The following is a 15271-nucleotide window of genomic DNA, read 5'->3' on the forward strand; positions in this document are numbered from 1 at the left end:
TCATGAGAGACACACAGAGAGAGGCAGAGATATAGGCAGAGGGAGAATCAGGCTCCTTATGGGGAGCCCAATGTGGGACTCGATCCTGGGACCCCAGGATCACGACCTGAACCGAAGGCAGAAGTTCAACCACCGAGCCACCCAGGCGTCCCAAGTTTTTTTATCTTAACTGCAGTATAGTTAACAAACATTATTTTAGTTTCAGGTATACAGTATCCTAGTTCAACAATTCTATACATCATTCAGTGCTCATCATAAGTGTATTCTTTAATTCCCATCACCTATTTCACCCATTCCCCCCATTCACATTCCCTCTGCTAACCATCAATTTGTTCTCTAGAGTTAAGAGCCTGTTTCTTGCTTTGTCTCCTTTCTCTTTTCTTTTCCCTTTGTTCATTTGTTTTGTTTCTTAAGTTTCACATATGAGTGAAATCACATGGTATGTGTCTTTCTCTCTGACTTATTTCACTTAGCATTTTCTGGCTCCATCCATGTTGTAGTAAATGACAAGATTTATTATTTTTTATGGTTGAATAATATTCCATTGTATATACATACCACATCTTTATCCATTTATCTATCAATAGACACTTGGGCGACTTTCATGATTTCATTATTGTAAATAATGCTGCAGTAAACATACAGGTGCGTATATCCTTTCAAATTAGTGTTTCTGTATTCTTTGGGTAAATACTCAGTAGTGCAATTATCGAATCATAAGGTAGTTCTATTTTTAAATTTTTGAAGAACCTCCATACTGTTTTCCACAGTGGCTGCATCATTTCACATTCCCACCAACAGTGCACGAGGATTCCTATTTCTCCACATCCTCCTCAACACTTGTTTCTTGTGTTTTTGATGTTAACCATTCTGACAGGCATTAGGTGATAGTTCACTGTGGTTTTGATTTGCATTTCCCTGATGATGAGTGATGTTGTGCATCTTTTCACATGCTGTTGGCCATCTGTACATCTTCTTCATAGAAATTTCTGTTCATGTCTTCTGCCCATTTTTAATTTGATTATTTGTTTTTTGTGTTGAGCTGTATAAATTCTTTACACATTTTGGATATTGACCTTCTATTGGATATGTCATTTGCAAATAGCTTCTCCCATTCTGTAAGTTGTCTTTTAGTTTTGTTGATTGCTTTTTGTTGTTGTTGTTATGCTGAAGTTTTTTAGTTTGGTGTAGCTCCAATAGTGTATTTTGGCTTTTATTTCCCGTGCCTCAGGAGCCCTATGTAGAAAAATGTTGTTACAGCTGATATTAGAAAAATTCCTGCCTGTGCTCTCTTACAAGATTGTTATGGTTTCAGGTCTCACATTTAGGTCTTTAATCTATTTTGATTTAATTTTTTGTATAGTGTCAGAAAGTGGTCCAGTTTCCTTCTTTTGCATAAAGCAGTCCAGTTTTTCCAACACCATTTGTTGAAGAGATTGTCTTTTTCCCATTGCATATTCTTGCTTCTTTTGTCAAAGATTAATTGACCATTTTGATAGCCATGGATTTCGACAGATATGTAGCCATATGTAAACCCCTGCACTATAGGACAATCATGAGCCACAGGCTGCTGAGTTGGTTTATGATACTGTCATGGACAATTTTTTTTTTATTGGAGTTCAATTTGCCAACATATAGCATAACAGCCAGTGCTCATCCCATCAAGTGCCCCCCTCAGTGCCCATCATCCAGTCACCCCCACCCCCCACCCACCTCTCTTTCCACCACCCCTTGTTCTTTTCCCAGAGTTAGGAGTCTCTCATGTTCTGTCTCCCTCTCTGATATTTCCCACTCATTTCATCTCCTTCCCCCTTTATTCCCTTTCACTATTTTTTATATTCCCCAAATGAATGAGACCATATAATGTTTGTCCTTCTCTGATTGACTTATTTCATTCAGCATAATACCCTACAGTTCCATCCACGTCGAAGCAAATGGTGGGTATTTGTCATTTCTAATGGCTGAGTAATATTCCATTGTATACATAGACCACATCTTCTTTATCCATTCATCTTCCGATGGACACCGAGGCTCCTTCCACAGTCTGGCTATTGTGGACATTGTTGCTATAAACATTGGGGTGCAGGTGTCCCTGCGTTTCACTGCATCTGTATCTTTGGGAGTAAATCCCCAACAGTGCTAATTGCTGGGTCATAGGGCCGATCTATTTTTAACTCTTTGAGGAACCTCCACACAGTTTTCCAGAGTGGCTGCACCAGTTCACATTCCCACCAACAGTGCAAGAGGGTTCCCCTTTCTCCACATCCTCTCCAATATTTGTTGTTTCCTGTCTTGTTAATTTTCCCCATTCTCACTGGTGTGAGGTGGGATCTCATTGTGGTTTTGATTTGTATTTCCCTGATGGCAAGTGATGCGGAGCATTTTCTCATGTGCTTGTTGGCCACGTCTGTGTCTTCCTCTGTGAGATTTCTGTTCATGTCTTTTGCCCATTTCATGACTGGATTGTTTGTTTCTTTGGTGTTGAGTTTAATAAGTTCTTTATAGATCTTGGATACTAGTCCTTTATCTGATATGTCATTTGCATATATCTTCTCCCATTCTGTAGGTTGTCTTTTACTTTTGACTGTTTCTTTTGCTATGCAAAAGCTTCTTATCTTGATGAAGTCCCAATAGTTCATTTTTGCTTTTGTTTCTCTTGTCTTCATGGATATATCTTGCAAGAAGTTACTGTGGCCAAGTTCAAAAAGGATGCTGCTGTGTTCTCCTCTAGGATTTTGAAGGTGTCTTGTCTCACATTTAGATCTTTCATCCATTTTGAGTTTAACTTTATGTATGGTGTAAGAGAATGGTCCAGAGTCATCTCAGCATCCCCAAACAAGTGCATAAAGAACATCTGAGTCATGAAGCCCCATATGGAGATGGTCTTGTGTTTAAGCAAGTCTGTGATCATTTTGGGTGTGGTGACAGTGGAGAGACACGTACCCAAAAGAGAGGTTTCCAAGGAGAAAGTACAAGGGAGAATGAAGGTAGGAACTAAATGTCACTGTGACTGTCATGAGAATATTTCCCCACACAATAGCACTGTAGATTAAGGAGAATGTTACAAAGAAGAAAATCTGAAGTTCCCGTCATCCAGAAAATCCTAGTAAAAGAAACTCAGTCACTACAGATCCATTTTTAAGATCCATTTACTTGATACACAAAGGCACCAGAAGTTCTTTTTCACAAACAGAATAAAGGGATGCCTAGGTGGCTCAGTCGGTTAAGCGTCCAACTCTTGATCTCAGCTCAGGTCTTGAGCTCATGGTCGTAAGTTCAAGCCCTGCATTGGGTTCCACTTAAGAATTAAAAAAAATAAAGCCACAATTAGCACTGATGTTTTCCTATTTAATTTGATGATAATAGTTGGTAATATGACAAAATATAATTTTAAATATATCAGCATAACCATCTACAATTTGAAATTATTTTATGGGTCACATCACTTTAAAACAATATTCTTATAATTATGCAACAATTAAAAAGCATTTGAAGGAGTGAGGGTTTTTATTTTCTATTGTTTTATTCTATGAAATGATACTCTTTTATCAATTATTCTTGACTGCCACTAATTTTCTCACTTGAAAAAATTAGATAAGTAGTTACATTAGTATTTTTTGTCTTTTATTATCACAATTGCTGTCACCTCTTGAGATCACGTTATAACAATATATAAGGAATACAGGATTTGGAAGATTAGGAAATTGTATTGTCCTGTATCACTGAAGTCATTTATTAAGTTCATTCAATGTTTCTAAAATAAACAAAGAAAATGTAAATGTGCATACACACATACAAATACAAATACAACTTAGGGCTAATTTGTACATGAAAGAAAGCCTTTTAATTCATTAAAAATAATTTGCTCTTGAGGCACCCAGGTGCCTCAGTCTGTTAAGTGTCTGTCTTCAGCTCAGGTCATGATCTCAGGATCCTGGGATTGAGCACATCAATGGAGAAATCTGCTTCTTCCTCTTCCTCTGACCCTCTCCCCTGCTCATGCTCTCTCTGTCTGCCTCAAATGAATAATAAAATCTTAAAAAAAAACAATTTGCTTTTTTATTTTCTATTGTATGATATACTGAGAATATCATACAATATGTATACAATACATTGAAATATGGACTTATCCTCAGATCTTTATGAAGTTTTTTTCTCAATTCCCGTATTACTATTGTTCACAGTGAGAAGTGTGTGCATTGTGTATAAATGTATGTATCTGGTGGTTAAGAAGTAAATAGTTAAATGATTCAACCCTAAAAAAAATTAATTGACCATATAATGGGTTTATTTCTAGGCTTTCTATCCTGTTCCATTGATCTATGTGTCTATTTTTGTGTCAGTACCATCGTGTTTTGATTACTACAGCTTTGTAGTATAACTTGAAATCTGGAATTGTGATAAGTTGTGAAACCTCCAGCTTTGTTTTTCTTTTTCAAGATTCTTTTGGCTATTTGGCGGGTTTTGTGGTTCCATTCAAAGTTTTGGATTATTTGTTCTATTGCTCTTCTATACAACAGTAATGAAGCAACAGAAAGAGAAATTAAGAAAGCCCATTTACAATTACACCAAAAATATTAAAATGCCTAAGAATAAACTTAACCAAGGAGGTAAAAGACCTGTACTCTGAAAACTATGAAAGACTGATGAAAGAGGTTAAAGACAACACAAACAAAAGGAAGGAAATTTCATGTTCATGAACAAATATTGTTAAAATGTCCACACTACCTAAAACAATGTACAGAATTAATGCAATCCCTATCAAAATAACCAATAGTTATTTTCATAGAACTAGTATAAATAATTGTAGTTATTTTTAATATTATTTTTGTTGATTTCTATACTAGAGATAAAAGTGATTTATACCACCATTACAGTATTAGGGTATTCTGAATTTGACTGTATATTTACCTTTACCATTGAGTTTTATATTTTTATGTTTTCATGTTCTTACTTAATGTCCTTTCATTTCAACTTGAAAAACTTCCTTTAGCATTTCTTGTAAGGCAGATCTAGTGGTGATGAACTCCCTTAGGTTTTGTTTGTCTGGGAATGACTTTATCTCTCCTTAATTTTGAAGGACTGCTTTTCTGAGTATAGTGTTCTTGTATTCTTGGTTGACATTTTTTTCTTTCATCACTTTGAATATTTTATCCCATTCTCTCCTGGCCTGCAAGGTTTCTACAGTTCAGTTTCTATAGTTTATTTAAGATGATTATTTTGTTTTGTTTTGTTTTTTTAAAGATTTTATTTATTTATTCATGAGAGACGCAGAGAGAGAGGCAGAGACATAGGCAGAGGGAGAAGCAGACTCCCTGCAGGGAGCCCGATGTGGGACTCGATCCCAGGACCCAGGGATCAAGAACTGAGCCAAAGGCAGATGCTCAACCACTGAGCCACCCAGGCGCCCCTCAGATGATTATCTTGAATTCTCTGTCAAACAAATTGTGTATCTCCATTTCTTTGTGGTGGTTACTGTAACTTGATTAGTTTTCTTTGGTGTTGTGTTTGCCTGATTCTTCATGATCTATGTACCTTTGCATTGATGTCTGTGCATTTGAAGGAACAAACACCTCTTATAGTCTCTATAGAATGATTTCAGCAGGTAAAGTCCTTCTCCTGTCTGTTTCCCAAGCCAGTGAGATTGCCTCCAGAGTTATAGTCATCCTGGGTTTGAGCCAATTTTGCGACTGTTTCTGGGTCTACAGTGAGCAACGTGTTTGGCAGGCTTGTTACCAGGGGTTCAGGTGGTCAAGGACCTTCTCTGGTGCCTGGATGTATGGACCTGCCTCTAGTACTTTGCTTAGTAAAACAGTATTTATATAATTGTCCATTTCAAAGTCCAGAGTTGGAATCTTTAGTCAGCGGGCTTTTACCAGGTATGTGGACAGATATGGCTCCCAGCGGATCCCTGGGAGAGCAGCCTGATTACTCTCTGGGGCCCTGGGTAGACAGGACTTGCTCTGGACCATGGCTGAGAGGATTTATGCATGGATATCTTATTTGGCCATTTTGCTGACATCATACCCGTTTTTCATTTTTTTGTTAAACGTTGCAATCAGAATCGCTTGAAAGTCATGGGAAGAGTAAATCAATGACTATATTCGAATTTGTGCAAACTATTGCAGAGTATGTACACCAGCTGTTTTCCATCTCTGCAGTGAACAGAATTATAGTTAAGGATTTAAATTACAGAAAATAAAATTTAAAGAATAAAGTTTAGTATCTGTGCTGCTGAAGCGAGCACAAAGAATAAAGTTTAGAATAAGAAATATAGTCTTGTACTAGCCTATTATTATTTACCACTTTTAAGCTGTTTATAAACTTAAGTTGAATTGAAAAGATTGCAGACCCATTCTTTAAAAACCTTAGCATCATATTGTTTTTTCAATGATTATAAAAATGTTGATTTTTCCAAATTTCTCCAGTCACATAAAGCTCAAACATGAAGATTAGTCAGTATATGTTCTCACAGATATTAAACCAAATTGAAGGGATGTTACCCAAGATTCACATTCATCTGGTAATTGGGAAAATGGAAGAAACCTTAGAATCCATATGATTTCGGGTCAGAGAACATTGCTGGATTTAGTATGGTATCTGGCGTGATGTTTGCAGTCTGATAACTTTTAAATCAGGAGTTTCCTTCTGGTAGTAAATAAATGCCCAGTCCATTTCTGCTCTGATATAGACTCGGGGGGAAAAAGGGGAATTAGATATCAATCAAGTGTTCCATTGATTGAGGATGCTGCTGCAGATGCTCACAAGGGGCTTTTGAGCCACATTTACTACCAAGATGATCTGCATGTGAATGACTCCTTTTTATCCAAGAGATATCAGCTTAACCACTATAAATTTGTCCAGATGACATAAAGAGATAGAAAACTGACTGAGGCCTTAGCACCAATTTCTGAGGTTCATTTAAGCCTAATACAGTTAATGTATATATTACTCTGGGCAAGAACCTACTTCCTTTTTGATGAAAGTGTGGATTTTCAGCTTCTTTGTTTAGAGTACATCCTCTGTAAGTATCAGCACCACTTACCATAGATCTGATGCTGCAGTGTTTAGTTTTGTTGTTGTCTGCTCAATTTCCTAGCAGCTGAATGCTGTTCTTTGATGCCTTTGAGCCTTCTGGATGCCTGTACCCTGTCCTAGAGCAGAGTTCCTCAAAGCGTAGTCCCTGGACCAGCAGCATCGTTACCCAATATGTTGCTGTAAATGCAAATTCTTGGGGCTTCTGGATGGCATGGTCAGTTAGGCATCTGACCCTTGGTTTCAGCTTAGGTCATGATCTTGAGGTTATGAGTTTGAACCCCAGGTAGTGCTCCACACTCAGAGTGGAGCCTGCTTAAGAATCTCTCTCCCTCCCTGCCCCTCCTACTCATTCTCTCTCTCTCTTCCCCCCCCCCCTCTGCTTGTCAAATAAATAAACAAATCTCTAAAAAATGCAAATGCTCAGGACTTACTCTAGAACTATTGAGTGGAACATTCTGGAAGTAGGGCTCAATAATCTGTATTTTTAAAAAGATTTTACTGGGATCCCTGGGTGGCGCAGCGGTTTAGCGCCTGCCTTTGGCCCAGGGCGCGATCCTGGAGACCCGGGATCGAATCCCACGTCGGGTTCCCGGTGCATGGAGCCTGCTTCTCCCTCTGCCTGTGTCTCTGCTTCTCTCTCTCTCTGTGACTATCATAAATAAATAAAATTATAAAAAAAAGATTTTACTTATGTATATGACAGAGAGAGTATGTGTGTGAGAGAGCACAAGCAGGGGCATCAGCAGGCAGAGGGAGAGGGAGAAGCTGACTCCCCACTAAGTAAGGAGCCCAATGTGGGGCTCAATCCCAGGACCCTAGGATCATGAGCTAAGCTGAAGGCAGACACTTCAGCTGACACTTCACTTCTGACTGAGCCACGCAGGCGCCCCATATCAATCTATATTTTAGCAAGCTGTCCAAATTGTTGTCTTTCATACTCAAGTCTGAAAACGACTTTTTCAGAGGAGTTCACAAGGACTCTAAGATCTTCCCTTGGGTTACACTGAGAAAGTACAGTTCAAGGCTATTCCAAAGGAAACTTGTTAAATGCTGACCCCATAGCTCCTAGTAATTCCTTAAGGAGTCTAGGCAGCATGGAGTGTTATCTGCAAAGCCATTTCTCCTAGAAGATAGCCCAGGTCTTGAGAAAATCCCCACACTGGCTGTAAGATATAAGTCATGTGATATGCAAATGAAAGATTATTCATTTATTTAATCAACAGATCTGTTTGAGCATCTACTAAGCCCTGATGAGATATCTGAGTCAAGGATATTGTAGTCAAAGAAAAAAAGATATGAGCACAATAATATTGTACATGGGAAAAGAGATCACCTCCAAGTCTGATATCTCCAAGATATCAGACTCACATTCAAAAGAAATCAACAATAGATCTAGTTGCTGGTTTTTTGACAATGAGTAACCATAAAGACTTTCCGAGATACCGTAAGCAGTGGTGATGTTTGGGAAGATAAATTTTACAACTCTATGTGGGATGGCCCATAAGGAGAAAGAAACAGAGAGGAAGACCTACTAAAATAGAATTATAACAGCTAAGAAATGAGTAGGTCAGGACCCAGGATGGAAGTAGAATCCAAAGGACTTTTACCAATGAATGCTATAAGGTTATTAGTAATTAAAAAGGATAGGTGGAACATACGTCTGACATTTGGAGACTAAACAAGTGAGATTGTCCTGTTATTAAAGTGGAATAAAAGGTGAAGAACAGAGCTTGAGAGGGGAAGCTTGTTTTGTTGTGAGCATGTTAAATGTGAGGTATACACTGAGCATCCAAATTAAAGGGTCCAGGTAAGATTAGGGTATGGTTGGTAGTTTACGAGAAAAAAAAAACAGGACTGCACATCTAAATTAGGGAGTTAGCTACATAGAAGTGATTATTGATGTCATAGAAGGAGAGGAGATGTTTAAGGGAAAGTGGGCTGAGAGAGAAATGAAGCAGGTCACAGAAAACATATTGAGAGATAACAGCATTTCTGAGATATAAGAGAGATGTCCATGGAAGAGACAGGGACCCAGCACCATGTAAGCAATAGTGATATCAAGCTGGAATTTACCAGTATCAGTGGACCGGTTGTTCACATCTTTTCTGAGTCATAAGTTCTCTGTTCCTATTGGTGTTCATATTGATCTGCTTTTCAAATATTTTTCACCTTAGAAAAGACAAAGGGCTAAGAATGAGGATCTAGTCATTACACTTCCCAGATTTGGGCAAACTTCAGTATGTTATATGGTATTTTGTAGCAAACTGGAAGGAAACAACCTTCAAGAAAGAAAATAGTATATGGGAGAAATCACTCTATAATTCACAGTCTGGCTCAAGGAGTCCTCCCTTTGGCCCATGACCCCTGTACTACTCTTAGCAACATGTTTGTCCTCTAGAAATAAACTGTTGACTGACCTACACCTACTAGATTGGAAGCTACTGATTGGGATTGTAAAGGAAGTCTTCTATCTCATAGATATGACATGTGAATATCTATTGAATGGACATTTTAATTAAATGTTAACTGGTAGGGTGCTTGGGTGGCTCAGTCAATGAAGCATCTGCCTTCAGCTCAGGCCATGATCCCGGGATCCTAGGATTGAGCCCTACATTAGGCTCCCCGCTCAGCAGGAGAGTCTGCTTCTCCCTCTGCTCCTCCCTCTGCTTGTGCTCACTCTCTCTTTCTCAAATAAATAAATAAAACCTTTTTAAAAATAAGTAAATAAATTTTAATGGGTATTACACACTAGCTTTATTATGTACTATTTTCTATTATTTCTTACTCAACTAAAGTGTTTACATCAACAAAATGGTACCACTATAGACTGCTGGCATATGTGAATGACCTGATGTAGCAAATGTAATCATTTTTTGGTGAAAATTGAATTTTATTTATAATATGTACTATTTCCTGATTGAAGAATAAAGAAAATACCAAATATCAGAGTATGGCATGTTTGGGATGATTGCTATTTTTCTAAACCTTTTTTTTTTTTTAAAGATTTTATTTATTTATCCATGAGAGACACAGAGAGAGAGGCAGAGACAGGCAGAGGGAGAAGCGGACTCCCTGCGGGGAGCCCGATGTGGGACTCGATCCCAAGACCCCATGATAACGCCCTGAGCTGAAGGCAGATGCTCAACTGCTGAGCCACCCAGGCGCTCCTAAACTTTTTTTTAACCTAAAGCCTGGTTGTTGTTGTTGTTGTTGTTGTTTAATCTTCTATACCTAAAAGTTTTCTTTCAGACATCCTATAGTGGAGGTGTTAGTTTCTTATATACCTGTGTTAAAATCAGATACAGTGAATAGTTCCGAGTTTGCCCTAATAAGTTGTAATTATAGGATAACTTCAAGATGGCTCAGGACTATCAGACCATTGAAATGAACACACCCATATGGATCTCTGAAAGTGAGCTATAGTCCCTGAAGTCAAAAAAGAGTGCCCCAAAGCCACCCAGAGCAATAGTTAAGGATGTCCCTCTGTCTCTGATGTTTTAAAACCCCAAAATTTTAAGTGTTCTGTGCCAAATACAAAGCTCATTTCATCCTGAAATTTAGGGCTGTTTCAGTTCAACTTGATGTGATAATTGAGTAATACACCGATAATCATCAGGGAAGTACAAAAGAGCACTAAGGATATTGGTATTTGGTAAACTCAGTATATTGGTAGTATTTAGATTTGAGGTGAGTTATGAATACTGATATCACATTCTGAAAATGTCTCGGATGAATGAGAGACTATCCAGAATATAAATGACTTATTTTAATTAGAAACAACAAATATGAAATTTGGGATGTTTAATGTTAAAAAATTAAGATAAAGATAATGCATGATACTAGTCAAATATTTTAAGAGTTTCCATGTAAAAAGGGGAAAGAATAATGAAAGAAACAGATTTTAGAACTAAGTTTCATTCCTTTATATTGTAATTTTTTATTCTCCTGGTCGAACTGGTAAACATGGTAAAAATATTTGGCATATTTTACATGTGAGATAAATGGAGATCAGCAAAACAATACGGTGTTCTAAAATAATTAATTCAATGAAATAATATTCTTAGTCCCCAAATCCAAGAACTGGCTCTCAGTGGAAAAGTAATTATTCCATGCTTGATTGTATTTTCTCCCTAACAGAAAATCAGTACAGTGCCCACAATCAAAATATCATTCCTCCATGGGCAAGCCAAGTATAGTTTTCTTTTTTATCAACAGAGTAAAATGACTAAACGCAGGATTAGTTGAATGTACAATCATTTAGAGTAAGAACATACTATCCAACCAAGTGCCTTTTATAAGCAATCAAGAATCTCCATGACCTGTGCATCAAAAATGTTGGAAGATCATTTCATCGCCCTTTTTGTTAATTTTCTTACTACTGTATTCACAACAACAACAAACAAAAATGTGACCCTTTATACCTCCACATTAGTTCCACAATATTTGGCATCATTTGAATTCCTATTGAAAATTAATAAAGGCTTCTTTCTTTGGTCTCCCCAAAGTAGGGCATTTAGAGATGTTTTTGAAAAGAGTTGAATGTTTTCATGTCCTAATATTTTCTTTGGAGAGTAGTGACTTCAACTTCACTTTGTAATGTTTTTGACAGACAATAAAGATTATGATGCATACTTATCATACACCAAAGTGGATCCTGACCAGTGGAATCAAGAGACTGGGGAAGAAGAACGCTTTGCTCTTGAAATCCTACCTGACATGCTTGAAAAGCACTATGGATATAAGTTGTTTATACCAGATAGAGATTTAATTCCAACTGGAAGTAAGTTAATGTTTTCATTTAAGAGTGTGCATATTCTTTGTCTGTGTGTCATCATTTTTTAAGGCAGAATTTTAACTTGTGGTTCTCTACATCCATCAAACATTGTATTTATCAGTGGCTCAAGAAAGAAATGTCATTATGTGTTTATATGAAACTTAATTTTTGAACTCCTGAGAAGCTAGTTCCATTATTCTATAAAGCATCTCCTTCTATGAGTCTTGACATTTGAAAAAACAAGCGCGAGATTTGTACCTAGGAAAAATATTTCTAGTATTGAGAAAAGCAAGAGCCCATACTCTATTCACTGTGGTCATTGGTTATTTTCAACTTCTGAGGTATTACCCAGCAAGCAACAATTCTCATGTGATGTGTGAAAGAGAAGCTACTGGGGCTTTCGGGACCAGATGTTTGATCCAGTCATTCTGATCAACTCTTTTCTCTTTTGTAGCATACATTGAAGATGTGGCAAGGTGTGTAGATCAAAGCAAGAGGCTGATTATTGTCATGACCCCAAATTATGTAGTCAGAAGGGGCTGGAGCATCTTTGAGCTGGAGACCAGACTTCGAAACATGCTTGTAACTGGAGAAATTAAAGTGATACTGATCGAATGCAGTGAACTACGAGGAATTATGAACTACCAGGAGGTGGAAGCCCTCAAGCACACCATCAAGCTCCTGACGGTTATTAAGTGGCATGGACCAAAATGCAACAAGTTGAACTCTAAGTTCTGGAAACGTTTACAATATGAAATGCCTTTTAAGAGGATAGAACCCATTACACACGAGCAGGCTTTAGATGTTAGCGAGCAGGGGCCTTTTGGGGAGCTGCAGACTGTCTCGGCCATTTCCATGGCTGCGGCCACCTCCACAGCTCTAGCCACTGCCCATCCAGATCTCCGTTCCACCTTTCACAACACGTACCATTCACAAATGCGTCAGAAACACTACTACCGAAGCTACGAGTATGACGTACCTCCTACCGGCACCCTGCCTCTTACCTCCATAGGAAATCAGCATACCTATTGTAACATCCCTATGACACTCATCAACGGGCAGCGGCCACAGACAAAATCGAGCAGGGAGCAGAATCCAGATGAGGCCCACACAAACAGTGCCATCCTGCCGCTGTTGCCAAGGGAGACCAGTATATCCAGTGTGATTTGGTGACAGAAAAGCAAGGGACAACCTGTCCCTGGGAGCTTGAGTGGAGTCTGCAGTCCAGTGCCTGGAACTAAATCCTCGACTGCTGCTGTTAAAAACATGCATTACAATCTCTAGAACACGAGGAAAAACAGGGTCTTGTACATATGTTTTTGGCAATTTCTTTGTAGCATCAGTGTCTTCCTGTTTTACCATGTCTCTTACCATTACATTTTTTGACTTTGTTTTATATGTCATTGGAATTTGTAAATTTACATTTTTTTAAAGAAGAGACTTATGTGTAGATAGAAAACCCTTTTTTGCTTCATTAGTTTAGTTTTAGAATGGGTTTTATTTTCTTTTCTTGATTTTGTTTTGCTTTTAACATTTCCTTGGGGTGCTTGGACAAATCTATCCGATGGGACAAGGAGCACCGGATCCTCTCTTGGGTTCTGCCTAGGATCAGCAGGGCCATGTGGGCCTTCAGAGAGCAGTGCAACGAATGCCAGCATTGCCATTTGGGAAAAAAAAAAGATGAGAAGAACACTTGTTCATAGGAGGGCCCCGCCAATCAGAGCCCTGAATCTCTTCCTTGTCCCACCTCATTCCCCACCTCTACCCTTCTAATGGCGGCATGATGTGTAAACTCTGAGGAGGGGTGGGGGTGGGTCTAACTGTCTTAACATTTAATTCACTGCTCGTCAGAATACACTCCAGACCCAGAAGTGTGCTAGTCACTTGACAGTGACCACTACAGAGTGCTAAGAAGAGAAGATCAAGGGCATGAAAATGGGGAGAGAGTGTTGTTTCTGTTTTTTAAATGAGTTGATGTACCCTTATATAAATATATATATATATATAAAACACACACACACAACAAAAGAAACAAAAAACAAAAAAAAACAAAAACAAAAAAAAAAAAACAAAAACAAAAAAACAAAAAAAAAATCAAGCCCTATATTTGATCACTTCCTGGAAAGGCATGAATGTGTTTGTGGCTGTTTTTGTTTAATATTCTACTTCCTCTTTTTCCCTCTATAATTTTTCTGCAAATGAGATTATGTGCAAATGCCAGGCAAGTTAACTCAAAAGGGTGAATCAACACAAGTCGAAATGAAATTTACATTGAAGGCTTCCAAACCAAAGGGAAGGACAGGATGTGTCATCAAATATGTATGTCACCTTGTATTATACGAAATGTTATTTTCTAAAGAGTCAGAACAAATCTGTGAAACTTATTATGGGATCCCCTTGTATTTAAATGTTAATTCACTGTATTTAATTTTCAACACTACATTCAGAATCAAGTGTTCGGTTTCAGTTTGTGAACATAAGCAACACTTATTAACATCGAAGTGTTTATATAAGAACTCAGGAGGTCAAACATGAGTACCAACAGAAATCAATATTTTCAAAATAAACATTATTTACACAAGATAGTTTTTAAATTAGATGAGAAAGTGTTTAAAATAATTTTACTGTATAAATAATTCGTTTTATTTTAACTGTGTAATTCTATCTTTCAGAAACAGAAAGCTGATGCTCCCAGGAAATTCATCCCTTACCATTTAGCTTTATGTTTGAAATTAATGGCATAAGCAGCTAATACATATTCATGTTGAAGATGATGCAAAATCAGTCATCAAGGAACTTGCGGAGGGTGGAATTGTTAAAGGGAAATATTACCTACGTAGCTTTTAGTTAAAAAAAAATCAATGTGATGAAAACACTGATATAGAACTTATACATTCCTGTAGTGATTCCTTGTAGGAACTTCCATGCCAGTCATCGCCTGTGGGCTTGTGTCGTGACTGTCGTATGTTCAGTTTATTCCTACCACCATATAACAAGAAAACAATTCTACAGTTTGGGTCACAATACTAAAGGTGTGAGTTTGGCCACACACACACAAAAAAAGTGCAAACTTCAAAAGAGTTCATTTGGGAGGGTAAGATTGAATTGCAAATGTACGAGATGAACATAAGAATTTTGCAACAATGCAAAGGTCTTGGTATTTGTGTGACAAAGTAAAGGAGCCTTGGGATGTGCAGTGATTTTTATTTGCTTAAAAACTGTTTATTTCCCTGACAAGTCACCTGGGGTCCTTCTCTACAATCTGTTCTTTATTCCCATGCTCCCCTCGGACCTGTGTCACATTTTCACAAACCAGAACTGAAGCTGCAAGGACACATAAACTTTGTCAGCCTTGCACATTGGGTTATTTTCAGAATCCAAGAAGGCCATTGTTTACTTTGTACTATGGACACCTGTCAGGGACTGGTGGCAGTGAATCTCACTGGACTGGATTCCAGC

At 37.9% G+C, this 15271-nt stretch overlaps 1 protein-coding gene and 1 pseudogene across 2 annotated transcripts in view; one reads left to right on the forward strand and one right to left on the reverse strand.

The window, feature by feature from the left end:
- IL1RAPL1 (interleukin 1 receptor accessory protein like 1) overlaps positions 1–14409 on the forward strand; it is a 1348418-nt gene extending 1334009 nt beyond the window's left edge. For both annotated transcript variants that reach the window (XM_038587125.1, XM_038587126.1), the window contains 2 exons: positions 11648–11818; positions 12267–14409. In XM_038587125.1, the coding sequence (XP_038443053.1) occupies positions 11648–11818; positions 12267–12985 (890 nt within the window). In that variant the 3' untranslated portion in view covers positions 12986–14409. The remainder of the gene's footprint in view (positions 1–11647; positions 11819–12266) is intronic.
- On the reverse strand, positions 2780–3149 carry OR4AI1P (olfactory receptor family 4 subfamily AI member 1, pseudogene; annotated as a pseudogene).
- Positions 14410–15271: the final 862 nt, after the last annotated feature.

This window comes from Canis lupus, chromosome X (assembly GCF_011100685.1).
Source record: "Canis lupus familiaris isolate Mischka breed German Shepherd chromosome X, alternate assembly UU_Cfam_GSD_1.0, whole genome shotgun sequence".
Taxonomy (NCBI): Eukaryota; Metazoa; Chordata; class Mammalia; order Carnivora; family Canidae; genus Canis; species Canis lupus.